The sequence below is a fragment of the Amblyomma maculatum genome, chromosome 3, assembly GCF_055883805.1.
Source record: "Amblyomma maculatum isolate TAMU_Amacu chromosome 3, ASM5588380v1, whole genome shotgun sequence".
NCBI lineage: Eukaryota > Metazoa > Arthropoda > Arachnida > Ixodida > Ixodidae > Amblyomma > Amblyomma maculatum.
This window is the reverse complement of record NC_139346.1, coordinates 151,951,503-151,977,568: the sequence shown is the minus strand read 5'-3', so window position 1 is coordinate 151,977,568 and position 26,066 is coordinate 151,951,503. Positions and strand designations below refer to the sequence as shown.

The following is a 26,066-nucleotide window of genomic DNA, read 5'->3' as shown; positions in this document are numbered from 1 at the left end:
TTGTTCTTCCTGAATCTCCTTTGACCTTGATTTTAGGAAACTCACTGGGTTACGTGGCACTGCAAAAAAAGTACATTTTGAAATTTCTCCTATAAAATGGCTGTAAGGCTTTGTTAGGATGCATAACTTCTGAATAACTTCCGACCAACTGCGGGGCAAATTTGAGCTTCTGCAAGGCTTGCCCTTGCTTTTGTCGTATTGTACCTCTTATTGTTGCGAGTTTATGTGTTTGGCTCACTTTTTTGGCTCACTTTTTCCCTGGATTTTCTTTTTCCTTTTTTTCTTCACAGTTTTTCAAAGTGCTGAACAACTATAAGATCAACTACAAGCTTCTGCTGACGGGCACACCGCTCCAGAACAACCTAGAGGAACTTTTCCATCTCCTCAACTTCCTGAGCCCCCAAAATTTCAAGTAAGGTTTGCCAGAACCCTGCCTTCTTTCTTAGATGACTCCTGCCATTATTCCTGATGCATGCTTTCACTCTGAGAAAGATTGCGTGCTTTCCTGTGCTTTGACTTGCTAAGCCAACCTGCCTGCATTTTCAAAGCAGTAAAGTCCTTGGTGGTTACACTGAACGTTCGCAGTCGGTTTCCCATCGTCACGGGCTGTACAAGTACACTGCTACAAAAAAGGCCTCTACTTGAGACTTCAGTTTGCTCCAGGTGTATGAGAGCTGTGGCAATGCTCTCTCTCTCCTAATTTCCTTTGCCTTCCGCTACATCTAGCTACTGCTCCTTATTAGATCACGTGTTCTTTCCCTTAGTGGTGTCCATCTCTTCACTCTGATAAGCTCTAATAATAGGCTGCCAGTTGTCAGCCTTGTGTGTCACATGACTTGTCATTGTTTGCTTCTGCCTTTTAATTTCGGCTCAAATGTTCTTGAGTTCGTTTTCTTATCGGCACTGTCTGTTGTTCTACTCCCCAGACTTGGCATGTGCTAAACTTGAATAGTCCTACCTTGTTACTTTTTTTTATCTTTTTTTTTTCTGCTTACTTTACAGCAGCCCTAGCTAACATGATTGAGCGGCCTTACTTTGGTGCACAAATTTTGTTTTGTTGCTGTACTACTTTAGTCTTTTTCCATAATCTAAGGTCTTGCTTTGACCTTCCTGGTTCAAACCGTGGTTACAAGTGTGAAGCTAAAGGATCTCCCCCATGACAGGAAAATTCTAGGTTTTAAGCATTTCATGCTTTGTGTCAGGATCGACTTTTTCCAATTGTGTACAGTTGCCAAATTTTGTGCAACTTATTTAACATTTTTAATTTGAAATTTAGTATTCTGTGCTTTGACATTTTATGGGGCTGCATTTGCTCAGAGCCGATTGGCTTAACTACAGCGATGTGGTGTGTCTTGGGAATGAAGGATGAATGCCAGAACATATATGAGTAGTGCAGAGTTGCTGTGCAATGTCTAAGATGTCTCGTCCTCAAATTCTGCATAAGCTTTAGAGCATTACTTTTAGTCGTGTGTTATGGACGCCTATTGATGTAACATCAGTTAAAGATGAGTCTTTCACATAACTATCCGATATTTCTGCTTTCATGTGTGTAGTGACCTCCAGGGATTCCTGAATGAGTTTGCTGACCTGGCCAAAGAGGAGCAGGTGAAGAAGCTTCACGATCTGCTGGGATGCCATCTTTTGCGGAGGCTCAAAGCAGATGTGCTCAAGGTGTGTCACATATTTGTGTGGGACATGGGGTTGATTTTTTTCGCTCTTCTAGTCCTCTTTTTTTTTTTTTTTTTTTTTTCCACATAGAGGGGAAGGGAGAGAGGAGATCCTGCTGGTCTGTTTTTGCCTATCTTTTATATGCTTTGCGGTGACCTTATATTATGTTTCTTTTTTTATCGCACAGGGAATGCCCTCTAAAAGTGAGTTCATCATCCGTGTCGACCTGACCCCCCTTCAAAAGTGAGTGACCCTTCTTTCTTTAGTTTTTTTTTCTTCGCTTGCTTTTTTAAATAGCATACGCAGCGAGAGCCATGGCGGCCTGTACTCTTGGCACGGGCCCGGCCAATTTCGGAGCTCATTGAAAGAGTATTCCAGTAGAGCCATGCACAGGCAGTGTGGATGTCACTACAGACTTCACTCAAGGGTTTTGGAAATGGCTCTCCCCCATAATGTGTCGGGCGGACATAGTGTGAGCACAGAGCTGTAAATGATGGCTTTTATGAATGAACCTGCAGTGGTGTACAAAATTGGGGCAAAAAGCACTGGAACGCTGAAGAGCACAAAACGGCTCCGTCATGTTTTGAGAATGCTTCAGCGCACTGTACATGCAGTCAAGCATTGCTGTGAAGCATGCATTACGGTGAAACTGCGCGCGCCCAGCTTCAGTATTGGAGGCATGCGGATGCATGCAAGAAATATATGCGTAGGCATTTGAACATAGTTACGCCATCCCAAAATTAAAAAAAGACGAAAAAACTGGCTTGCGAAGCAGCATACAAGCCAGCACGACTAGCCGATGAGCTCCCCTGATTGCAGCCGTGGGATGGCATGAAATTAGATTAAGCAAAAACCGAAACTATGCAACGGAGCTTTATTTAGAAAATGGGGAAACTTCTGATCTTCCCTATGCTTGCCGTAACACGAACAAAGTGCGCATGAATTGCTGTTCTTTGAAATTCAGGTTTGAGGAGATCTATTTTAGCGATCGCTGCCTAAAGCACGGGTCGTGCCTTAGCACGAACTGCAGTCCGAGTTAACGGGAGCGAGCCCGTCCATGTTCGAATTAAACAGTGTCCAGTGGCTTACATGGAAGTTGGCTCGGTCCACACTTCTAGTTTGAATTATCCAGATTTCTGATCAACAGGAGTCAAGTTAATAAAGATTTTATTGTATTACTGCTACAGTCCGTCACAGATATATCATATTATTGCTTGTATCGAAGATTCGACGAATACTGTTTAAAATCCCAGTCAAAAGTATAGCACTGTGGAACGCACCTACCAAACTTCTATAAGCGAAATGAATCAACTGGGCATGATTCACCTACATTTATTTGATGCCTTATTGACCTCATGGGCATAGTAAATTATGCTGATGGTGCGTAAAAAAATATTTGCAATATGTTTGTTTCTTTCTATAGCTGTGTTTTGTGGGAAGTGTTTGTCCTTATTTTGAACTACCTGCGCTTATATTCGAACTGGCTCGAAGATATTCAGTTGTCACCCATCTTTTATGTGCACATATGCTTTGCACCCTAGAATTTAATATTCGTACACCTCTAGTATTTGACACGCATATTGTAGGTGCTTTTCTCTTTCGAGGGGGCTGCTTCCAAGCTGAGGAGACTCTGTGATGCGCGTTCACTTTCAGGAAGTATTACAAGTACATCCTGACTCGGAACTACGAGGCACTGAATGCCAAGGGAGGCAGCCACTCTGTGTCCTTGCTCAACATCATGATGGACCTGAAGAAGTGCTGCAACCACCCCTACCTGTTCCCGGCTGCCTCACAGGCACGTGCATTTCTTGTTACAGTTCGCAGTCCTGCTGGATTACTTTCCCACTTTTGCAGCCAGAATTTATTTTGATGTTCATGTGCATACCTGAAAGTGTGCAGTTTGTAGTCTGAGAAGAAGGGAAGGAAAGCCTGTTGACGCCCCTTGGACAAATCTATTGACATTTGACACGACTACAATTGTGTTGAACTGGTAGGCAGCCAAAATATACCACCACTGCCAGACCTTTGCTTCTTTGTGGAGTTACGTTGCACATTCTCGTTGGTGCCATTTTCCTCTGTTGCGCTCACACCATTAAAAACTAAATTATTATTTTTATCGACATTAACATCCGGTACCACGGTGACGCTTGAACTTAGTGCAGTAGAACCCCGCTATAGTAAACCCGGATATAGTAAATACTCGGGTATAGTAAAGTGAAACTGAAGTCCCAGTCTATCTTCAATAGAAGACTGTACATTTTTCCCCCTTTATAGTAAAGACATTTTTAGTAAAAAATCGGTTATCTGTAGTAAAGTGTTTCCACAAATTGACATTTCTGTAGATGTGTTATCTCGGATCGAAAGGCAAATTTCTCTTTATTGAAAAAAAAAAAAATTAACACCGAGGGCTTTTTTTTTTTTTTAATGGCTTTTTGATCGTGCTCACGTGCACTGAAGAGAAGCCAACTTTACATAGTCCTTGGAGTCGTGAGGGAAAGCATACAGCTCGTGGGGAAAAAAAAAATGTAGAGCCGACTACAAATATGGAAAGAAGGCGGCGTGGTCCGTTAATAAAGTAAAAGAGTACAAGTGCAGCGAGAAACAGGGAAGGGAAGAAATGGCTGACCGTTCGCAGCACGAGACGGGGTGGCAAGTGGAGGCTTGGCATGTGTGGTTTTGCGGGGCTTGACTGTCGCCACATTTTTCATCTACCATCTCATAAAAATCAGAAAAGCAGGAGATGATGCAGTGTTCATGCAAAGTTTTGGTTTTTCACATGAAATCAAGTTTAATTGTATTCGTAGCCACGCTGCCTTCATGCTTGAGCAGTACTGTCACAAGATGCGAACAAAGACATATTATAACTGAAAAAAGGAAAATTGCACAGAGAGACAACAAAAGAAGTTTAGAAGGTATTTTAGAGTGTTCTTTTTCTTCATAAAGCAACAAGACACATTTAGTAGGTAGCCATTTAGTTACCGGACACCATCTTAGGGGCCATGCCAACCCCAACGCCTGATACATAGTAAAGATTTTTGCCAATCCGAGTGAGTTTATTATAAAGGGGTTCTACTGTACTAAGGTTGGCAGGACATTTTCACATGCATTGTGACCTGCTGCTGTATACACAAGCTCAGTGCCATGTCTTGTTGATGCTGACTGCTTATTGCAGTCTTCTTTTCTTACGTATAATTTTGCATTAGGGGAAGCTTGAGTCTTGTGTTCTGTAAACTGAAAATGAGTCATTCCTTCATTTATTTCACCCTCGGGGGTTTCGGGTTGCAGAGGGATGATGGGGACAGGTGAATTAAACAGTTTTAAGATAAGGTGCACTTTCGGTGTGAAAGTGTGAGTTATACGTTCCTGATGGCAGCCTGCTATAAACGCATTCTTCTTTTGGACTGGTCTTGACTTGGTATACCTGCTGTGCAATGCAGGAAGCGCCGCGTATGCCCAACGGCGCCTATGAAGGTACTGCTCTCACAAAGGCGTGCGGAAAGCTGATCCTGCTGCACAAGATGTTGCGACACCTCAAAAACACAGGCCATCGGGTCCTCATTTTCTCACAGGTATGTTTATCATCCTCTGTTTCGTGGTGTAAACTGTTTTTGTGGTTATTGTTGTGCTCACACTCTTGGGAGGGGGAGGAGGCACTAACACTTGTTAAAATGAATTTTGCATCATTTGAGTAAGCTTTTCTCTGCCACATCCCATCTTTTCATGTTTAGCTCCATATTTAACGGGTGCTTTAGGCTTATTAAGATGAAGGAGGCCTAATTAAGGTCCTCATTGCAACTTTGTCAGAGGAGATGAAGCCGATAAAGACAGGGATATCTGAAGTGCAGCATGGCTGTCAGCTTATCTGCCATCTGTTGTAAGGTCAGAAACAACAATCACGTGTTAGCACGTAAGAAAACTGGCTACTGAGATGCCGCAGTGGTCTAAGCAGTGGCTAGTGAAGCTGGGCTGAGGTGAGGGTTTGAAACTTATTGGCGGCGAGTTTTCCTTTTTCAAGTCGGTGCCCAAAGGAGGCTTCAGAGCCACCCTGGCAAAATCTCCCACTAATCTCCAATTAACCCTGACCTGCGTCAGCTAGTGCTCTCTCCCTGTCTGTTACGTTATGACTGGTCTGTTATGACTGCTCTATTATGACTAGTCTATTTTGCGAGTCGAGAGATATTGACGAAGGCACTGTGCACACGCAGGAAGAGGCACGCAATGCATGCCATGGCCCAATACAAATCAGAGGGCACAGTAACTGCGATTTTCGGCATGTCCTTGCTTAGACCAATTGTAGACCGATGAAGGCATCAGCGTCATATTTTTTCCAAGGTGGGTGAGCAGCACGCCATTGTGCCGTCAGTGCATCTCACAATAGTGCATATGCCTCAAAGATGTTCGGGTACATAGTGTCGAAGGCCGAGCCTGCCCAGCCCTGCATCAAAATAATTCTACATGTGCCAGAGTGACGTTGAAGGAGCTGGTAGTAAGACTGTATCCACTTTTCTTGTATGTGTGTTTTGAGTGCAGTCTCTTCCTTACGTTAACATTACAGTGCAATTGAGTATTGCAGTGATGCTAACATTTTTTTATTTTGCAGATGACCAAGATGTTGGACATCATGGAGGATTTCCTTGAAGCTGAGGGCTACAAATATGAACGCATTGACGGCGGAATCACCGGCAGCCAGCGTCAGGAGGCTATTGATCGCTTTAATGGTAAGATGGAGCAGGGCACAATGAAGGCTGAATGGTACAGTGGCTGCTGAGACCCTGTTGGGGCGTGGCTTAGCCCGTGGTACGCAGCTTCACTTCTTTTGCGCCCTTCTTTGTCACTGTACACCGTGGGCATATCAAAGTAAAGGGGGTCTGGTTGGCATTTCCAATCTGTTCAAGTTTGTAGCCCTTCCCAGGCCTTTTCTTTACCAGGTACCGTCGGAAAGCAATAACTTTTTCTTGAAGATCGGCAGGATGGCACAGCTACGTTTGTCACTGTAGGCTGAATCCAAACCGCTTCATACATCTATTTAACTCTGTGCGAGGTGGGTGGGGGCATCTCGTGCTTTCACAATGTCTCTGGCCTTGCTTGAATTATCTCTCTAGTAACTGGAAGTGCTCCGGCCATCTGCATCCTCATGAATTGACAAGCTTCCTCTTTCACAACATGGTCACAGCTTTTGCGGGATTTGGAAAACGTCATTCATGTTTCGACGTACTTGAACAGCTAGTCCTGTTGTTTTTGCCAGCAATGAATAGTTGCTTCTTCCACGCTGTATTCATTCTGTGCCTGAAGATTTGATGAGCTTTCCACTGCATGCACAACTTTTTGCTTGAAAGCAGCAGTGCAATGACGCTGCTTAGTAGTTTGGGCTATCGCTTCGTGAAACCAAGCACGCCGAAAACACGCTAGGCACCCAAACGAACCACCCTGAGATACAGCTTAGCTACACTAGCCACAGGCTTAATAGACCAGCCGCTGATCTGACAGAACATGCCTCAGGGAGGCGCTAGAGGCACTGCATGCGCAGTAGCACAGGTGTCAGTAATGATGGGGAAGCTAAATCTTCGAATATAACTGACACCCTAGTTTTGTTTTGGGAATTTTAATAAAAAGCATTGGCTCTGGTTCAAGTAAGTGCAGTAGTAAAGAAAGAGATTGATAACCTGGTAGTGTTCTGTTTGTTGCTAGTATGGGCCATGCTGTTTCCTAAATTGAATACTAAACAGCTTTAAACAAAGTTAGAGGGCATTATATGATCAGTGCCGATAATGAAACTTTTTCATTTTGTTTTGCAGCTGTGCAGGATAGAATAACAGTCACTAGCTTTCTGTGTGATGGTTAAAGGGACACTAAAGAGAGAAAGGAAGTGGGTTTGCATCGATAGAATGCCAGTTCCTGGTTACAAAAAGACCACTCTTACTGAAAGCAGAGCTGTTATAAGGTAGTAAAGAAGAATAACAGAAATACAGGTATCGCCACCACAGCCAAACGGCCGAGGCTCGCAACTACAAATCACGTGACGCGCTAGGGATCCCGGAGGCTGACAAATGCGAATTACGCTGAATGTTTGAATGCGGTAGTACGTTTTTTCTCAAACATAATAACACGCTTTTATCATACGTAAACGACGGCGAAAAGACAACGTAAATGTTGCAAGGCAAATACAAAAATATACTTGGAGGCGCCACAGGCGCCCACTTCAGTTTTGGTTATGTTTCAGCTCAGGCATTTCGTGCGCACTCGGATAGTTTGTTTGAACCTGCAGCGCCTGAATTACGAACTTGGAGCAGCAGATGCGCCTTGATGGTTCCCATTTGAGCATTCGGAGGCACGAGCGAGCGAAATCCGCTACCGCCGACACACTCCTTCGTTCACACTTCTGCGCCAACATATCGCCGCCGTTGCCGCTTCGACTGCGACCTGACCGCTTGACTGCAGCTACGTACGCCACGAAAAGCATACATATGCTAAGTACCGAAGGAAAAACGCATTATCATTCAATTGTTAACTAAATCATGGCACATCTGACCAACATATACTGCGTCAACAAGACCTTCAACGTGCTATTTGCAGGCGTCGTAAACAAAAGGGGCATACTTGCCGCTCATACCAAGGAGAGCGTCGATATATTGCGCTCGTCGCCTGGCGAAAAAAAGGGCCTCAGGTAAAAAGTAAAAACTAAAAATAACGAAGCACCAGAAATATATTACAAAAGGTTAAAAAAAAATCGATTTGTTAAAAAAAAAAAAAAAAAAAAACGCCAGAAGCGGTGAGACACGAACTCGCTACTACTTGCTCCGTAATGTTCGGCGCTAACCGCTCGACTACGCCGCGCCACGGAAACCTTGGAAATATTTCTAGTCTTTATGTCATGGCCCCATTTACAATAAAGTGTTTCTGCTGCCGGTCTAAAGATTACAACTTCTTGATCATCGGCGCATGCTGCCTGCTCTCACGTCTTGCAACTAATGTTCTGGATGCCTATGCGCACTATATTGTGCACTGGATCCATTTTAACATGTGGAATTTCACAGCGCTGGCAAATGTAGTGGCGCCGGCACTTCGGTCATGTTCTGCTACCGTGGACGTAATTTTCGCTGAACACGGAGCTGTAGCACAAATCTTGAAGGAAAAAAGTGCGACGAAGCTTCAAAACTGACAAGCGCAGCAGCGAGGACACTATTTTGCTGGTAACTAAATCTTATTTGTATGTAAACATGTCAGAAAGCGTTGCGATGACCGAGGGCTCGGTTTGTTTATACACAGTGCAAGAAGGAGTGCAAAAGCTTGAGAAACATGTAAAGTATTGTGCATTACAAGCCCTCTATGTTTTTTTTTTTCTTCCTTTATGGGCCCATCGCTCGGTAAATTACTCTCTTCATCGTTTTATTTATTTCGGCTGAGGCCGTCATTGCGAGTACGCTGTTGCCAAGTTGGCCCTTGAGGGATGCGACGCCGCAGGCCGCGCCGGCTCGCTAGCTATCACGGAGTCTCCGCTTACGTCATAGTGTGCGTCACTCAACTCCAACTACGTAGTTGGAGGCCACAGTTTGAATTCCACCGGCGGGAACAAGAAAAAACCTCAACTTCTTATCGCAATATCTCAGCAATTATTCGATTTTTTGCTGCCGGATATGCGGTGACAGTGTCACCAAATGTAGTTTATTAGATTTTCATACCATCTTTGGCTGTCTTTAGTGTCCCTTTAAGTGTTGTTCGGAGTGGTGTTTGCTTATGGCCACTTCTCGTTTTGACACAGCCCCTGGTGCTCCACAGTTCTGCTTTCTGCTGTCTACGAGGGCAGGTGGCCTGGGTATTAACTTGGCCACCGCAGACACTGTCATCATTTACGACTCTGACTGGAACCCGCATAATGACATTCAGGTAGGAATGGCGCGTTTACTCATTTCTTCACCTTGTGCCCCTTGTGGTTCAGTGGTTGGGGCGCTCGAATGCTGTGCCCAAGGATGTGGGATCGAATCCTGGCCGTAGCGTCCGCTTTTCGACGAAGGTGAAAAGCAAGGCAGCTGTGTGCTGTTCGGTGTCGGTGCACTTTAAAGAACTCCAGGTGGTTGAAATTTCTGAGCTTTACACTACTGCTTCTCTCATAGCCTGAGTCGCTTTGGAACATGGAAGCCCCATAGACTAAACCAAACGAAATTGCCTTGTATCCCTGTAAAGCTGTAAAGAAATCTATTGTACTGCTAGAAAGAAGAAAGCATCGTTATCTTTTTGCTGAGCAGAATAAATTTTAAAAATTAATGAAGGAAGCCCATCGTTAGGTGCTCTGGTCAAGTTGGTAGTTGGCACTCCTAAGGCACCCTCGGTTCGCACTGTATCTTTTGCGAAAACTTGATGTTATGCTCTCAGAATTCGAAATCTTGGAGCTTTCACGTGATGTGGGGCATGAGCTGTTGTAGCCATAACTTTCACCTTTTCTGCGTATGTCCCGAAGCCTCTCTACGGGATGTGTCAGTAATGGCCGAAAGACTACATTTGCCATCTTGCACATGTTGTTCAAGGTTTTATGGTGGGGCACCTTGCAGATGTGTGCTGGAGATATAAATTAGCTGTGCTTCCGTGCTTTGTCCAATGCAGGCGTTCAGCCGTGCCCACCGCATAGGCCAGGCCAACAAAGTGATGATCTACCGGTTCGTGACGCGTGCCTCGGTGGAGGAACGCATCACGCAAGTGGCTAAGAAAAAGATGATGTTGACTCATCTGGTAGTGCGACCGGGCATGGGCAGTCGCTCAAACACAATGTCCAAGCAAGAGCTGGATGACATTCTGCGCTTTGGCACTGAGCAGCTCTTCAAGGATGACGAGGGCAAAGGTGGGCATCTGGGAACCTTGTTGTGCTTTTTTTTTGGGTAGCCTGTTTGTGAGCGGTGCCTAAATTGCCATAAATGCATCTTGTGTGGCAGCTTGGAGGAATGCTTCAATAACATTAGCCTCTTTTTAAATGGTATTCTCTCAATATAGGTGAACTTAAATCTATCCTCAGTAGGCCTTTAAGCAACCCTTGTAGATGTTGTTGATTGATGGTTTTGGGAACAGCGAAGGATGCCATTGTGTGGTCCTACTACTGCCAGAGACGTATTGGCTTGTTGCCACATCACTTCATATCAGTGGATCACAAATGTTCAGGAAATATTTGCATTTTCACGAGAGAGGGGAAAGGGTGCATCGTGGATAAGGGGACAGTTGGTGCTGCGAAAACGTGCACTATGTGTTTTTCTCAGCGAGGAGGAATCACAGAAGTCTGGAGTAGGATGCTGTGTACCGGCAGTGCAGTGCCAACACCTGATAGTCGTTGCAGTTAAATATTCATCTGTGCAGTTGTATCGAAGCTGTCGAAAAAAAAAAAGGTTGTACTCTCTGTGCTTTCTAGGCTGAACCAGTACAGGAGACAGAGATGGTGACCACAAGCGTAATTTTGTGCGGTTGCCCTCTTTGTTTTCTGTGCTCTTCTCGGTTTAGTCACGGCAAACCAGCTAACCCAACTTGGCACACTACACAGCACTTGCACACTTGTTTGGCAAAATGCGAGCCTTTTTTTTTTTTGACCCCCCCCCCCATGTGGCACCGGCATGCAGAGGACACAATCCACTACGACGACAAGGCAGTTGAGGAACTGCTGGACCGGACCAAGGAAGGGATCGAGCAGAAGGAGTTGTGGGCCAACGAGTACCTGGGCTCGTTCAAGGTGGCCGCCTATGTCACCAAGGAGGCAGAGCAGGAGGAGCCCGAGACGGAGGTGCTCAAGCAGGAGGCCGAGTCGGCCGACCCTGCCTACTGGGAGAAGCTGCTGCGCCACCACTACGAGCAGCAGCAGGAAGACATGGCACGCTCGCTGGGAAAGGGCAAGCGGGTCCGCAAACAGGTCAACTACACGGATGCCATGGGCGCCCAGGACGATGCCACCTGGCAGGACAACCTCTCCGATTACAACTCGGACTTCTCGGTGCCCTCCGGTGCGTAGCGTCTCTCATGACGTTTTGATCATCCTTGAGAGCACAACTTTGCTGGTCGCCTGGCTGTGCCAGTACACAAGACGAGGAAGAAGACAAGTGCTCGAGCTGACAGTTGTTCATTGGAAGGCACTGTCGTGTGAGGCTGTTGCAAGCAGCTTGCAGTCAGTGCTTTAGTCTTGCTGGCACTTTTCTCCTTTCTTCTTTGCGCTGCAAGTGATAATAACGAACTAGGCCTGTTGTGTAAAATTAACCACCTAACGTTGCAGTCTTGTGGTGTGCGTTAGGCAGCAGATGCTCTTGTTGACAATGAAAATAAGCAAACCGCACTTCTATACGAGCTTCTGGGTAATTTGTGCTGGAGGTTCAGCCATAGCTTCAGTATTGAACCTTTTCTACTGCCAGTGTTTGTTGTCCCATGTAACTACTGTTTCATGAGGAGGAACTTTTTTTAGGAGAGCCATGTAAGAATGGTGTGAAAAGGTGTGATAGTATCTGTTAAAGTTAAACTGTTAAAGTACACTGAGGTAGACTTGCTGCATGCGTGTTGATGTGGGGGCCTTTACCTCGGTTGTCTCTAATGAAACATTTTTTTAAACCTCTTCTTTTCTTTTCTTTTGTTCCCCCCCTCGGAGTCTCCTCAGCACAAGTGCTGCTAGGGGTGCGCATACAAAAGCAGCAGCACGCACACGCAAGCAGCTGGTGGCACCCGCAGTGGAGCTGAGAGCACAGCAGTGGGCACAGAGGAACAGTGTTGTAGAACAACAAAAGAGGGTCGCTGCTCGCAGCCGCGGCCAACCGCGCTGCGCAGATCTGTGTGCTGTGTTTGGTACGCAGCCTTCTCCTCAACCTGGCCCTAGAGACTGGGCCTGCACTCTCTCTCTGTCTCTCAGCGAGACACGGTGACGTTGAACCTCTGTGCCTGTTGTGCTTTCTCGGCACCTGCGCCTGCCAACTTCTCCTGGTGGTGTGCCAAAACCTGTTCTTTTGAACCCTGATTCTTACTTTCGATAGATGACAAAGAAGACGATGATGACTTCGAGGAGAAGAATGACGGTAAGTGTATGCTCCCAACACTACTTTCTATGCTTTGATTGCATGTGCAGTTTTGCATTTAGTGTGCTTGCTTTCAAACTAGTTTAGAAAATTGTTCATATTTCAGCATAAGCATAGTCCCATTTTTATGCTAGCAGAGGTTTTTAGTCTTTTGAGAATTTTTATTTTGTGGAGAGTAGACTCTTTTCAGCAGTTTAGCTCAGCAGAAGGGACTGAATATTAAATTGTAAATAAACCTAATGGTAATAATAGTTAACTGCTGAGATAAAGGTAATTCAGGAGGGGTTCATTTAGCATTCCAAGGAACATTTTCGGAAATCCTGCCCACCATTTGCAGTCAGTCATTCAGTTGTGGGTTAGTCTTATCGGTGACCTCCGCATTTTTTTCAAGTCTTGAAATATGAGATACTTTATAAAAAAAAAAAAAAAAAAAACCTTTGTGCTTCTGAAATTCCTCTGTTCTTCATGGTCCTCCTTTATCAAGATAGCAGAATGTGTAGGATCAGGTTTCTCTTGCGAGGTTTAATGCAGTTCACCATTGCTTCTGCCAGTCAGGTTGTCTGCATGCATATTTGTGCTCAACTGTGCTTTGCTTTTTTTTGTGTGTGTGTGTGTATTGTTTGTGCATTGCACTGTTTATGCAAGGTAATGCAATCACTTACTGGCTACTAGCACTGGGTAATCTAGGTAGCATTGCTGTAGTTCATGTCAAGCAATGTGCAGGTGTTGGCGGTCACTTTAGTGGGATCTTTTTAATGTTGAGTCTGTCGGAGACATTTTTAATCTTACTCTGGTAACTCAACACATTTAGTTTGTCTAAAACGGACTTTATACTCCAGATATGTCTAGACTCTCTCTGTGTTGCAGAGCCTTAATACTACCATGCTTGTGTGATTGTGCGTTTCATGTGTTGGGCAGTAACAAGCATGAATACTATGTTGCTTTAAAATTATGAAAGCACAGTTTGTTATCTTGACGTGTGCGTGTGTGTAAGATGCTGAAGTCGGTAGTTAGCCCAATGAGGTGTGTATTTGTGTCGGAACTTCTGCAAATGCTTGCATGCTCTTGTCTGCCTATGCCTACTCTAAGCAGAACTTCATTGCTTTGGAATGAGGTTGCGCTGCGCATGCTATAATTATCTTTGCACCGTTCATGTTCCCGCGCTTGTCCTGTGGGAGTACAGGAGGTGCAGGAGAGAAGTCACGCAACCGTAAGAGTCGGGGCGGCAGTGAGAAGGACCGGCCACTGCCTCCACTGCTTGCTCGAGTCGGTGGAAACATTGAGGTGAGCGCCACTGCTGTCACCATTGAGTGCTTTTGCAATTCCCTGAATTGCTATAGCCGAGCAGAAGATGGGCAGAATAGGAGAGTTGCAGCAGCTGTGAGGTGCTTTGTTCATCTGTTTCTGTAAAAGTACTCAACTCATGAGACTGTAGTGCAATACCATATAAGTTGCATATATGTGCACTATTATAGGACTATATTATAGGCCAGCTTCCTGCTTTTGTGCAGAAAACCTTAATTAGGTATGTTCATTCGTTCAGGTAAGCCTCAATTGCATTTGGTAAGTCTAGAGAAAGACTGTATGATTCTGAGGCACCTATAGATGATTCAGTGAGCCATTTGAAGTGCTGACTCTTTTTTTTTTTTTCAAGTGTAGCAGCCTTCTAGAAATTAATCTTAGCAAGTACTTAGTGCAGCCAGTTTTTACTGACATTGCAGATAGAACAGCCTGTAAATTCTCTGCTGGTGTCATACTCCATTCCAGACTCACAGGCTCGGTGCCTGTTAAGGATAGATGGCCTTGCTAGCACCGTGGTGTTGATTTATCTGACATTGAAAAGACAAATTCGCTGCGTCAGGTTAGATTTGGCAGGACGTGGCATTCATTCACCCTGTGAAGTGTTCACATCGCGGAAGGCAGATGATGACGTCTTACTCATCTGACTGCAGTCAGTCCATGCACTGCTGGTTGTGACCAGAAACCTTTTCAGCATTTCCCTCAGAGCCAAGGGCGATGCTGCTGTAATGTGGACAACATGAAATGGCTGTTGTGCCGTCCTTGCATGGCGGGACAGCCCAGACTGAATGGGGACTTGGAACGAGTGTGTTTCCTTTGGTCCTAAAGGCGGTCTGGTACATATATCATTTTGTGACGAGAACCACTGATGTCTGATGCCCACACAATTTGCTTGTTCTTTGACGACAATGCTGTGAACGTGTACAGTTCATGTTTTAGTGCGAAGCAGTGATAACGCTATCACACAATGCGAGGCAGGTTCCTGCATTGAACAATAGACTTTATAGTGTTGAGTTATGCGTTTTATTGCTTGGCAATAATTTTGCCATCTTGTCCACATTGGCAGTTCACTTTGCAATGTAAAGGGAAGTGCGTGCTGGTGGTTGGGGATTTCTCTTACCTTGCTTTTGGCCAAGTTAGGTGCAGGGGTGATGTCTTCGTAGGTACCTTTCAAGCATTGGGCTGTGCTTCTCTCTTTCAGGTCCTTGGGTTCAATGCCCGGCAGAGGAAGGCATTCTTAAATGCTATCATGAGATATGGCATGCCTCCCCAGGATGCTTTCAACTCTCAATGGTGAGCATAATTATGGCTGGTTGGGCTGATGAAGCTGAAGCCCTGTTCAGCCGAATCAATTCAGCTTGTGGAGGGATAAGGGGTGTTAGTATACATAAGATTGACATTTGTTAGCAAGTGCGCTTCTTAAGAGGGAGAGCATAGCCGTTACGATTGTATTAAATGTGTATGCATGAAAGGTTATCAGATTTCGCACAGATGTGCAACTTCATAGGTTTCAACCAGCTTTTGCTACCTACAGTCGTGACATTTTTTGGAGCGGGACTGAAAAGGGCTTCTAGATTTCAAGTCTGTTGTTTTCTGCAATTCACTTTTTTTTTTTTTGTGAGATTTTTGTAATTTAGTTTCATGTCCTTCCAAAATAACAACCAAACAATTCATTTTTACCAAAAACAAAAGATTGATCCGTCACCACTGTTCCCTATAATGCTTGATGGGATGGCATTTTTGCATCTACCCATACTGCCCTTGTTGGACATGGATTCAGCATTCTTGATTCTTTATGTGATAGGATGCAAAGTGTGTGGTTTACATCTGATGGTAGAGGCAAGGCACTAACAGTGCGTTATAAAATTTTGCCGTCTTTCTCTTTTTCTGCTCGGCTTTTCAGGCTTGTGAGGGATCTGCGTGGAAAGTCGGAGAAGAACTTCAAGGCGTACGTGTCGCTCTTCATGAGGCACCTGTGTGAACCTGGTGTCGACAACGCGGAGACGTTTGCCGATGGCGTCCCCCGGGAAGGGCTGAGTCGGCAGCACGTGCTGACGCGGATCGGCGTAATGAGCCTTATCCGCAAAAAGGTAAATGTTAGCCTAAAGGGACCTACACTATGTATACACGAACTTGACAGTATGTGGGTTGCGCAAATTTTTCAAGAGAGTTGTGAGAAGAAAAAAAAAACAATGTATGTCAGTATTTACTCAATTTCTGTAGAGTTCATGTAAACGTTGCTACAGATACTCAAATTGGTCGTGGTGCGTTGGCTGGAATGCTGCGTGCATTGGGTTTCTGAAGCTGCCGAGAATCCCTGTGTCTTAAAAGCGTTAACTGTTGGGCTAGTTGGTGATGAGATTTAAAATTCATCTTATTTAACGCAAAAGGACAGGACAAGCAATAAGAAACATATACAACACAAGCGCTTGTGTTGTACATGTTTTCTTACTGTTTTCCTGTCTTTTTGCGCCAAATAAGAATTTTAAGACTGATCTTCATGTCTTGTGAATTTCCTTCCTTCCCACCTAACATGGATGCAAAAAGGAGTGTGCAAATTCGTGGGCTCTTTAAAATGTCAAAATTCTCTCGCAAAGAAAAAAAATTGTCAGTATAGTTTTTCTCATTCTTTGTGATGGCACTTTTGGTGATCTGTCTTCGTTTGCACTCTATCACATGTGGACTTTCAGCCCATTGTGTATTGCTTCTGTCAGGCTATTTACCATTCTTTTGTGGCAATTGCTGTTTTCCTTTATGCAGGTGCAAGAGTTTGAGCACATCAATGGCAGCTACAGCATCTCTCCTGAGGAACTTGGCCTGGACAAGAAGAATGCAGAAGCAACGGCTGACGGGGCGGCTGCCTCTGAGGACAAAGACAAGAAGCCAGGCCTTGAAGAAAGCAAGGACAAGGACGCAGCGGCCAAGGACAAAGAGAACCCTGAGGTAAGCTTTCAACAGTGCTTTAAAGGAAACAAGGTTTGTCGGGGATTGTATAAGAACTTCTTCCACTCCCCCTCACCCCCTCATTCTGCAGGCTGCAACATCTGCTGCCCCAACAGAAGCTGGAGACAAGGCCAAGGAGGGTGACAAAGAGTCTCCATCCTCGACAGCTGAGGTTAAGTCAGACACTGAAGGTTCAGAGTCCTCAGAGTCGAAGCCAGCAGACAAGAAACCTGAGAATGAGACCGAGAAAGCTGAGGAAGCAGCGACAGCAGCAGCCACAGCGAAAGAAGACAAGGATGTTGGTAAGTTGGTGGTAGCTATCAGTGCTATGTTGTGGTGGCATCTTAGTGCCACCTTTCATAGGGGTAGTGTTCCCCTTGCAGTGCTCCCACACCCAAAATGACAGGTGGGGCTCTTGATCGTGCAGTTGTCGCAGCAGTTTCATTTGCGATTTTTTTTTAATCCTTAATGCGAAGATAAATTTCACCAAGAGTGTCTTTAAAAATTCTGAAGCATAGAAACATTTAAAATCCTGAAAGCATAGAAATTCATGAGTTGGTAAAATTCGCTACCCAACATTATTGTAACTTTGGTATATATTGAGCTTTAATAGTTTGTAATTATTGTATGCATGCTAGTGCATATAATAATGAACAGTGAACCACAATGTGCACTGTTGTGGTTCACAACTGTGGTATTCAGTAAAGAACATATGTGAAATTCATGGGGTGGGGTGGGGGGGGGGGGGGGCATGAATAATGAAGTTTTCTAATATGAATCGAATATGAATATGGCAAAAGAATCTCCTTCGAATATTGAATTGATTATTTTATAGTAAAAAAACAAACTGGAAAATGAAAAATAGCAGAATTCAGAATTCATGTGAAAATTGCATATAAAATTAACCTAGAGTTGCACAGAAGTGTATAATTGTGTAGAAAGTGTAGAATTCCTGTCTCTAGCTTATTATTATTTATTCACTGTTTTTTTTTTTTTTTTCTTTTTTCTAACCTCTTGTGTGGACCAAACGGGTTCTTGGAGTAACATGGCTTTTTTATGCATCTCCAGTGGTGAAAAAAGAGCCCTTGGAAGAAGCCACGCAAGAGGCCAAGGCCACCGCTGCCAGTACATCGAAGCCCGAAGAGGGTGACAATGGAAAGCAGTCTGCCAAGGCGGCCGAGGAAGACAAGAAGCCCGCTGCTGAGGAAAAAAAGAAGGAAGGCGGCGAGGGCAGCTCCACAGCGGCCGCATCCAGTGCAGCAGCAGCGGCGACGACGCCCATTGTGCCACTGTCCAAGCGCAAGTTCATGTTCAACATAGCGGACGGTGGTTTTACGGAGCTGCACACGCTCTGGCAGAACGAGGAGCGGGCGGCCGTACCGGGCCGGGAGTACGAGATCTGGCACCGGCGGCATGACTATTGGCTGCTGGCCGGCATAGTGAAGCACGGCTATGGCCGGTGGCAGGACATCCAGAATGACGTGGCCTTCAGCATCATCAACGAGCCCTTCAAGATGGACGTGGGCAAGGGAAACTTTCTCGAGATCAAGAACAAGTTCCTGGCCAGGAGGTTCAAGCTGCTGGAGCAGGCCCTTGTGATTGAGGAGCAGCTGCGCAGGGCGGCCTACCTCAACCTCACGCAGGACCCAAACCATCCGGCCATGGCGCTCAACACCAGGTATGTGCATGCGTGTGGATGCTTCCTTTTTGCTTACGGCAGCAGTGTAAGAAGCAAGTGTTCTTCAGTAGGCACCATTCTGCTGGTTGTTAAAGGAACGCTAAAAGGAAATAAGCTCAGCTTCCCGCAGAACATGGCGGCAGGACGAATTCTAAAAAATTTTGTAAAAATTCCAGTAACTACATGTTGTCCATTCTTCTTCAGTTATGATTAGCCCATTGCTTTCATGTGCAACACTGTTCTCAAGAGCAACGTGACATAATGGCACTTTGCATGATGCCCATCCCTTCAAACTGTGTGTGAAGCAGTCCTGTGCACTGACTTCAGAAGTCTTACCTGGGAACAAGCTGTCTGGGTTGTTTAACTTCATACGAATGAATGATGTGCACAATATTAGTACGGATGATAAACTGGGCTTTGGGACAAGCCCTGTGGGTGGGCTTTATGTTGACAAATATTGCCGAAAAGCCTATGTGTTCGCTGGAAACAGTGCTTTGTAGAGTGCAAAAAATAAATAAAAGAAGTGAAGGTTGTTGGGAAAAAAAAGTACTAGTAGTTTTCCCACCAGGTAATCTCTTAGTCTAGCTAGCTTCTTGTTTTCATTTATCTTCTGTTTAATCTTCTAGAATATGGGCCTGGGTTGCACTAAACTAGCCGGGGGAAAGAGGGCCTTGCAGAAGCTGGGAGGTTTCAGAGTCGACTCATTTTAATGCGACAGCGTTAAAGGCCTTGTTTTCCAGAAAATCTGCCATCGATGGTGTTGGCGTGTCAGTGTTTTGAGCGCAAAAACACGGGCGTGGCTGTGGCAGTAAAACCTCGTTACTAGAGACACTCTGTTATTAGAGACACTTGAAAATGGTTTGGCTGGTTTTGCTATGTTTGCCACGTTACCAATATTGCAGACAAGAGACATGATTACAAGAGAGGGCAACTTTTGCAAGTCCCTAAAGTAAATTCTTCACTATTTAGAAGAGACAACCCAGGTACGCTCATGCAATGCAGCTGACTCGTACCAACTTGAGTCATGCCAACTCGTATGTGCAGCAGTTTAGATTTTCTTATCTAAATTCTGTTCCATATGAGTGTTCTTGTTGTTGCAATATGTTGGGAACCGAGAAGGAGTCCTCGTCTTGACTGGGAAGTAAAAATGTCCTGGTTGTTTGCCACACGGGAACGTGATGACAGTGGCTGAAACAAAGGGCACATTTTGACTTCCCATTTGAGAGGAGGCACTCCTTCTCGGTTACTGACATCGTGCAACAAAAAAACACTGATATGGAACAGAATTTAGATAAGGAAATCTAAACTGCCGCACATATGAGAGTTGGGAAGGATTTTTGGCTACAAGAGACAGCTTTTTCGAGTCCCTTGAGTGTCTCTTGTAACGAAGTTTTACTGTATCTGGTTAGTGGTTGGCATGGCCAGGTATTGATTGATCATATTTTAATTTTTCTTTTATGTTGATATTTACACAGTTTATTTTTCATATTCAGGACTTCACTATTTTCATTATAGTTATTGTCATCAGTTCGTGTTGTGATGTTTTCAGACGCTTGCAAATGAGCATATTCATAATACCGTGGACAAGTGATTAGAATGGTTCATAACAACAGATTCTGAGAATGCTTTAGCCGATGCGGTGTGCTCGGGCCTCCTTTTGCCGTGCCGATTCCTTACCACTGGTGGTTTCAGGTTTGCGGAGCTCGAGTGCCTTGCGGAATCGCACCAGCACTTGTCGAAAGAGTCCCTTGCAGGGAACAAGCCGGCAAATGCTGTCCTCCATAAGGGTAAGTTTCTTGCCTGCTGTTTGGCTGATTCTCTTGCCTCCTAGGAAGCAGTTCATTTTAAGAGGTCGAAAGGAAACTGATCACTAAATTGAGAGAACTGCAGCTTTCTTCGAAACCTCAAACTGCACAGTGCAGTCCACTTGTAACGCTATTGAGAAAACCAGAAAATCCGATCGTTATAACCAATTATCGTTATATCTGGGCCGGCGGAAAAAGAAAGTGAAAAATAAGCACATATTTTCCTTTGCATTTTGGCGGGTCTACTTACCAGCAATTGTGGATCGAACAACATGAATCATTGCAAAGAGCCCTGGACACTTGAATTGAATTGGTGACTGTCAAATCACAGTGCCATCTTTCGCCGCATTTAGTGGCAACTCTAAAGGAAAGGTGCACTCCTGAGGCAACAGTTGGAGTTAATCCTCCCTTAGTGGCTGTTTCGCTATGCTTTTGAGAAGTCTTGTACTATATATGGGCTGTGACCAAAAATTATGACCCCCAATTTTTCGGACATGCTTGGTTACTCTAACTTTTTAGTGGCACCGAGACATGCTGTATATAGGATTAATGTGCAAGAGAGCCTGAAAATCTTGTCGCAACTGAGTGCTAGATTTTTCAACCTTAATCCTCAACCTTATTTGCACTTGCCATGGCGCTGTTGCCTGTATACAAGCCACCATATAATGTGCATAGTGGAACACTTTTATTTCAGACTTCAAGACAGTAAAAAAATTTATGAAATACAGCAAAATTCAAGCTATAAAGGAGCCTCTTAGCATCAGGGCTAATATTTTTCTCGAGTTCGTTCACCGCGCACTCCAGACGCAGTTGCAAGGTCATACCATTCTTGGTCGATGTCCGCTGACAGAACTTGAGCCCTAGTCAAACGTTGCGAAAGTCGTCTGTGCCGAGTTCTTCATCCTGTATAGTATGTGAATTGGTTGGAGTGAAGTGTATGAAGACATACGGATTTATGTAGATGGCGGGTGGAAGACATTGGCAGTTCTTTTTAAAAGCGAAAAATTCATACCTGCTGAAGCAAGAATCTTGGCATCGAATGGCTCTGTTATCTGCAAGCCACGGCAACACACAAATAACCTACATGTTTTAAAACTTGACATGCTGTTAGGGCCACTTGTGTCAACCAGATTAAGCGCTGAGGTTAATCAAGGGTTGTAGTGTGTGGCCATTTGCTGACATGGCAGACTTCATATAGAAAGTCTGAAGAGCATCCGGAGGCAATGCATAGATGCGAAATGTTTTTATAACCAGCGTGTTTAAAAGATTCCAGTCGCACATTGATGCAGTTGTTTTAATGTGCCCTCTTTATTTTTTTTTTCTGCTCTTCCCCACTTTTTCCTTTTTTGACCACTGCCAGTGCTGAACCAGCTGGAGGAGCTGCTGAGCGACATGAAGTCGGATGTGAGCCGGCTGCCTGCCACGCTGGCCCGCATTCCGCCAGTGGCTCAGCGGCTGCAGATGTCCGAGCGGGGCATCCTGTCGCGGCTGGCCAGCCAGCCGGGGGCCGCCCCGCCCATGGCGGCCATGGGCCCTCACCCCGCTGTGCTGGCCCCACAGGCTGCTGCTGCCGCTGCCGCCGCCGCTGCTGCACCTCCTCCGGGCGCTGCAGGACCCTCCTCCGCCGCTGCCGCGGCTGCGGCCGCCGCAGCGGCGGCCGCTGCCGCTTACTCGAGCTCGTCGGCCCTCGCCCAGGCCTCAGGTCAGGCTGACAGCTCTTCGTCCTCCAACTTCTCGTCACCTTCCTCTTCAGAGTCGTGACAAGCGCGCTGTCCTTCCTCTTCCCTCTTCGTCTTCTCTCCATCCCTGGCCACCCCTGAAGTTGATTGCTTGCTGCTGCATTCAAAGCCATCCTCCGCCTGCTTTGTGCAACTACGGCATGTGAACCACATGCATGTTCTCTGCAAGGTGTACAGCTCCTGCTCCCGAATCTGTCAAGCTCGTGACTCTTGCTCAAGCTGCCTGAAGTCCCCTTTGCTTTTTTTCTGGTATTGCTATCGGCCTGTCACCTGTCTGCTTTTCCCAAGCTGCCTGGTTCCTCGAATTGCCTGCCACCTCGTGGATCTGTCTCGAGCGTCTGTCAACTTGCAAGCTTCATGTGAAACTTTCACTTTAGCTGCGCTGTGTGTAGATGTCCAGCTTGGGATATTTTTTATTTGGCTACTGGCTTCAACACCACTTTTGTACTGTTTGACTCTTCTCGTGTGCTCATTTCAGCCGTTCTCGTGTGTTCCCCATCCTCTCCGACCTGTAACCACTTATAGTGCCTAGTCTGTATGTGCTCAGCTTGCAAAATTGCGAGCTAATGACTTTCTGTTTTGCTTGAAGTAATTTTCTTGTAGGTTTGTTTTGTTTGCATGTAACATTAATAAAATGTTCGTTTGTGGTGGTCTGGGTACAAGCTGTCTGTTTTGCTTGCTTTGCGGTTTTCTTTTCCCCCTTTATACTGGAATTATGCATGATGTTTCTGTGCACATGCCATCTGTGGGCTTAATATCTGCTTCTTCTTCACTTTCCTAAACCTCGCAGATGAATTGGCACAGCCATTTTTTATTTTATTTTTATAAATTATCGTGGGACCTGTTGCAATGTGGCACCACTGTCGTATCCTGTCATTCTGACCACTTTCCTTTACCACTGCTCTTTTCATGCACAGGAGCATCTTACGGAGCACACTTTAGTGTTCTAATTACTATCCCGCCTTCTGTACAGTCAAACCCGGTTATAACGAACTGCGTAATTCAACGTGATTTGTCCGCTATATAAAGTATATCGCTATAACCGAACCCGTTTATAACGAACTTCAGTACCAAATTCATTATACACAATGTCCAGAACAGCGCAGCGAAAACGCACTAACTAAAGAAAAACCGTGCTGCTCACCATGAATCTACAAAAGAAATTTATTGCAGATAAATGCTCACTTATTTGCAGTAGGCAGTGATCTTCACCTGAACACTGCGTTTAACTCCATCAGCGAGAATCGCACTTTCCACACGCGACATCATTTGCACAAACTCCAGTCCGCTTCCCTGTATTCCGGAGCAGTATCGGTGCTGCAGATCGGTAGCAGTGAGGGCTTTGTGCAACGTCTGGCGAGGGCGATCGTCTTCCGGCGGCGGCGGCTCCTCGGTCTCCTCGTTCGCACCAGATGCCAGCATGTCGGCAACAATTTCAGAGTCCAACGGGCTCGCTGTCACGGCTACATTGTTGTCAACGGTGAGAAAATCCTCCAGGGCAACTTCTTCGGGCACAGCGTCCAGAACATCAGCGAGTTCTTCCCACAGCGTGGCAACATCGCTGTCATCTTGCACAGTGCGCGCTTCACTAGCAGCTTCTGCATCCTCTCGACATAGTCTAGCATGGTGGAAGCAGTTGCGGATTGTGGATTGCGTCACGTCTTGCCAGGCACGGTTAATCATTTCTATTGCGGCCAGCAAATTAATCCTGAGCTCATCGTTAACCCGCAATTTCACCAACAGCCGCTCAACGACGCGTTTCCTGTAGCCCAGCTTGAAAGCGCGGATGATTCCCTGATCGAGGGGCTGCAAAACCACTGTTGCGTTCGGTGGCAGGAAACAAAGCTTGATGTTCTTGAGCGTGACGTCCCAGTGGTGCCCAGAACAGTTATCGGGGAGGAGGCAAATCTTGCGCCCGCTCGTTGCAAGTTCCTCGTCCCAGCCACGCAGCCACGCTTCGAACAACGTTCTGGTCATCCAGGCCTTAGAATTTGAGTTGTATGTGACTGGGAGTGAAGTGCATCCTCGCAGGCACATAGGTGACTTGAACTTGCCTATGAGAAGCGGCCGCAGCTTTGATGAACCGTCCATGTTTGTCGTGAGAAGAACGGTGACTCTGGCCTTATTCAGTTTACCGCCATGGCACTACTCATTTTTTACCGCCAAGGTTCTGCTCGGCAGCAGTTGCCAAAACAAGGCAGTCTCGTCGGTGTTAAAAATATTGCACGGTTCGTATCTCTCCGTGACAGCACGCCACACGTCTTGCACCCACTTCTCAGCACTCTCAGTGTCCACTGCTTGGCTTTCATTTCACCTGCAACCACCTTTCCGATGATGGAGTAGCGGTCTTTAAATCGTTGGAGCCAACCACTGCCCACCGTAAGCCCCTCGACGCCCAGGACGAAGGCAAAATCTTTTGCCTTCTGTTGCAGCATGGGGCCAGAGACAGGCAGATTTCGCGCGAACGTCCAAGAACCATTGGTACAGTGCTTTCTGTACTTGGTCGTAAGCTGGCTTACGGTGGCGAAAGCCGTCACCATTTGGTCGTTCCTGTGCATTGCCTCTGATGGCTGACTGGTTTTTCAAAATGGTGCTTAACGTGCTCCGCGGAATTTTAAAATGCGTGGCTACGTCATTCTTTTTCGCCGCGGCCAACGCGGCGAATTATCTCTAGCTTGTCGGAAAGCGGTAAGGCATGCCGCTGCTTCGTCGTCATCTTGCAGGATGTAGCGCTGGAATGCAAGTCAGCAGCAACGTAGGCACGTCCGGAATCGTGAGGATAGCAGCAGCACGACTTGCAAACGCGAACAAAGAAAGCTCAGAGGATGCGGGAAAGTGCGCCACTGACGCGTTCGTTGTTCGGAGGCTGCCTTCCCTTCGAAGATTCTCCCCTTCCCTTCGCCCAAACTTGAAACCAGTTCTGGCCGGTGTTTCTTCTTTCTTGAAGCGCAATAGGTCCGGAGCTGCTCGCACGTCTTTGATCACATGGTAGGCAGCTGCCGAATGGGAGCGCTGCAAAGAGAGGCTGGCCGATGGAGCGGATTTTAAAGGCTGCTCACGCTACTCCGGGCGACGGCCGCGCATGCGTACAGGAGGGTCCCTCGTGGAAGCTGCTGTAGAGAGCCCCTCCTGCGTTTTACGGAAGCGCGGCACGGGCTGAGGCCACCTGGAGACAATGCAGAATCAGCGCAGAAGCACCCTAGCGGGCGCGTGACGACGTATGCGCTGTGTGAGACTTTGGGGAATGGAGCCGTCGCCAATCCCCCTCCCATCTGGCAATGGCATACGCTAGAAGTATTACGGCCTGGCAGCGTGGGCTGCCCGGAAAGTACTCGGAGCCGGCACAAAGGCCCGCCCGTTGCCGAGCGTTTTTTTTTTTTTGATCGTGCACATACTAATGTGACGGCGTTAAAGGCCCTATTCTTCAGAAAATCGGACGTCATGGCTACTTTGTAACCTTTTTTTTGCATTTGTACTCCATTCAAATGCATTCAGTGAGGCCAGATCTGACCCTTGACCTTAATGGTGGTGTGTTATTATAGAGGACAACACTATAAAAATGTCAGCTTCAAATGAGATGCTTACGACGAGTAGCAATGGGAACAAAAAAATATTGCTACCTGGAAAGGCCATATCTGCGCTAGCTCATTGTAGCTGGGCAGGGCACCAAGATCTCGATCACACCTTAGTAGCCTGAATGGCATGTCGGCAAAAGCAATGCTCGACGCTGTCCCATGCTCACAAATTGTATTCCCTGAACACAAAAGCAGGGTGAAAGTCAAATTGAATCTTCAAGTTCCCAGTGAAATGGAAAAGCTCCAAGCTCCTCATATGATGCCCTCTTGCAGACGGTGGCATCACAACACGTCAGCCGAGACTAGCATATGAAGCTTTGTGATAGCATTTC

At 46.0% G+C, this 26,066-nt stretch overlaps 1 protein-coding gene across 6 annotated transcripts in view; it reads left to right on the top strand.

The window, feature by feature from the left end:
* The window catches only part of Mi-2 (chromodomain-helicase-DNA-binding protein Mi-2 homolog), a 59,935-nt gene that overhangs the window by 21,652 nt on the left and 12,217 nt on the right, over positions 1–26,066 (top strand). For 3 of the 6 annotated variants that reach the window (XM_084598221.1, XM_084598218.1, XM_084598216.1), the window contains exons 12-29: positions 291–412; positions 1,554–1,671; positions 1,856–1,911; positions 3,322–3,463; positions 5,106–5,237; positions 6,269–6,386; positions 9,428–9,552; positions 10,267–10,501; positions 11,265–11,642; positions 12,654–12,695; positions 13,879–13,979; positions 15,196–15,287; positions 15,898–16,084; positions 16,755–16,937; positions 17,029–17,239; positions 18,006–18,615; positions 20,308–20,402; positions 21,781–22,122. In XM_084598221.1, the coding sequence (XP_084454347.1) occupies positions 291–412; positions 1,554–1,671; positions 1,856–1,911; positions 3,322–3,463; positions 5,106–5,237; positions 6,269–6,386; positions 9,428–9,552; positions 10,267–10,501; positions 11,265–11,642; positions 12,654–12,695; positions 13,879–13,979; positions 15,196–15,287; positions 15,898–16,084; positions 16,755–16,937; positions 17,029–17,239; positions 18,006–18,615; positions 20,308–20,402; positions 21,781–22,122 (3,289 nt within the window). Of the gene's footprint in view, positions 1–290; positions 413–1,553; positions 1,672–1,855; positions 1,912–3,321; positions 3,468–5,105; positions 5,238–6,268; positions 6,387–9,427; positions 9,553–10,266; positions 10,502–11,264; positions 11,643–12,653; positions 12,696–13,878; positions 13,980–15,195; positions 15,288–15,897; positions 16,085–16,754; positions 16,938–17,028; positions 17,240–18,005; positions 18,616–20,307; positions 20,403–21,780; positions 22,123–26,066 lie in introns of all 6 variants that reach the window. The other 3 variants (XM_084598217.1, XM_084598220.1, XM_084598219.1) reach the window with 3 other exon arrangements.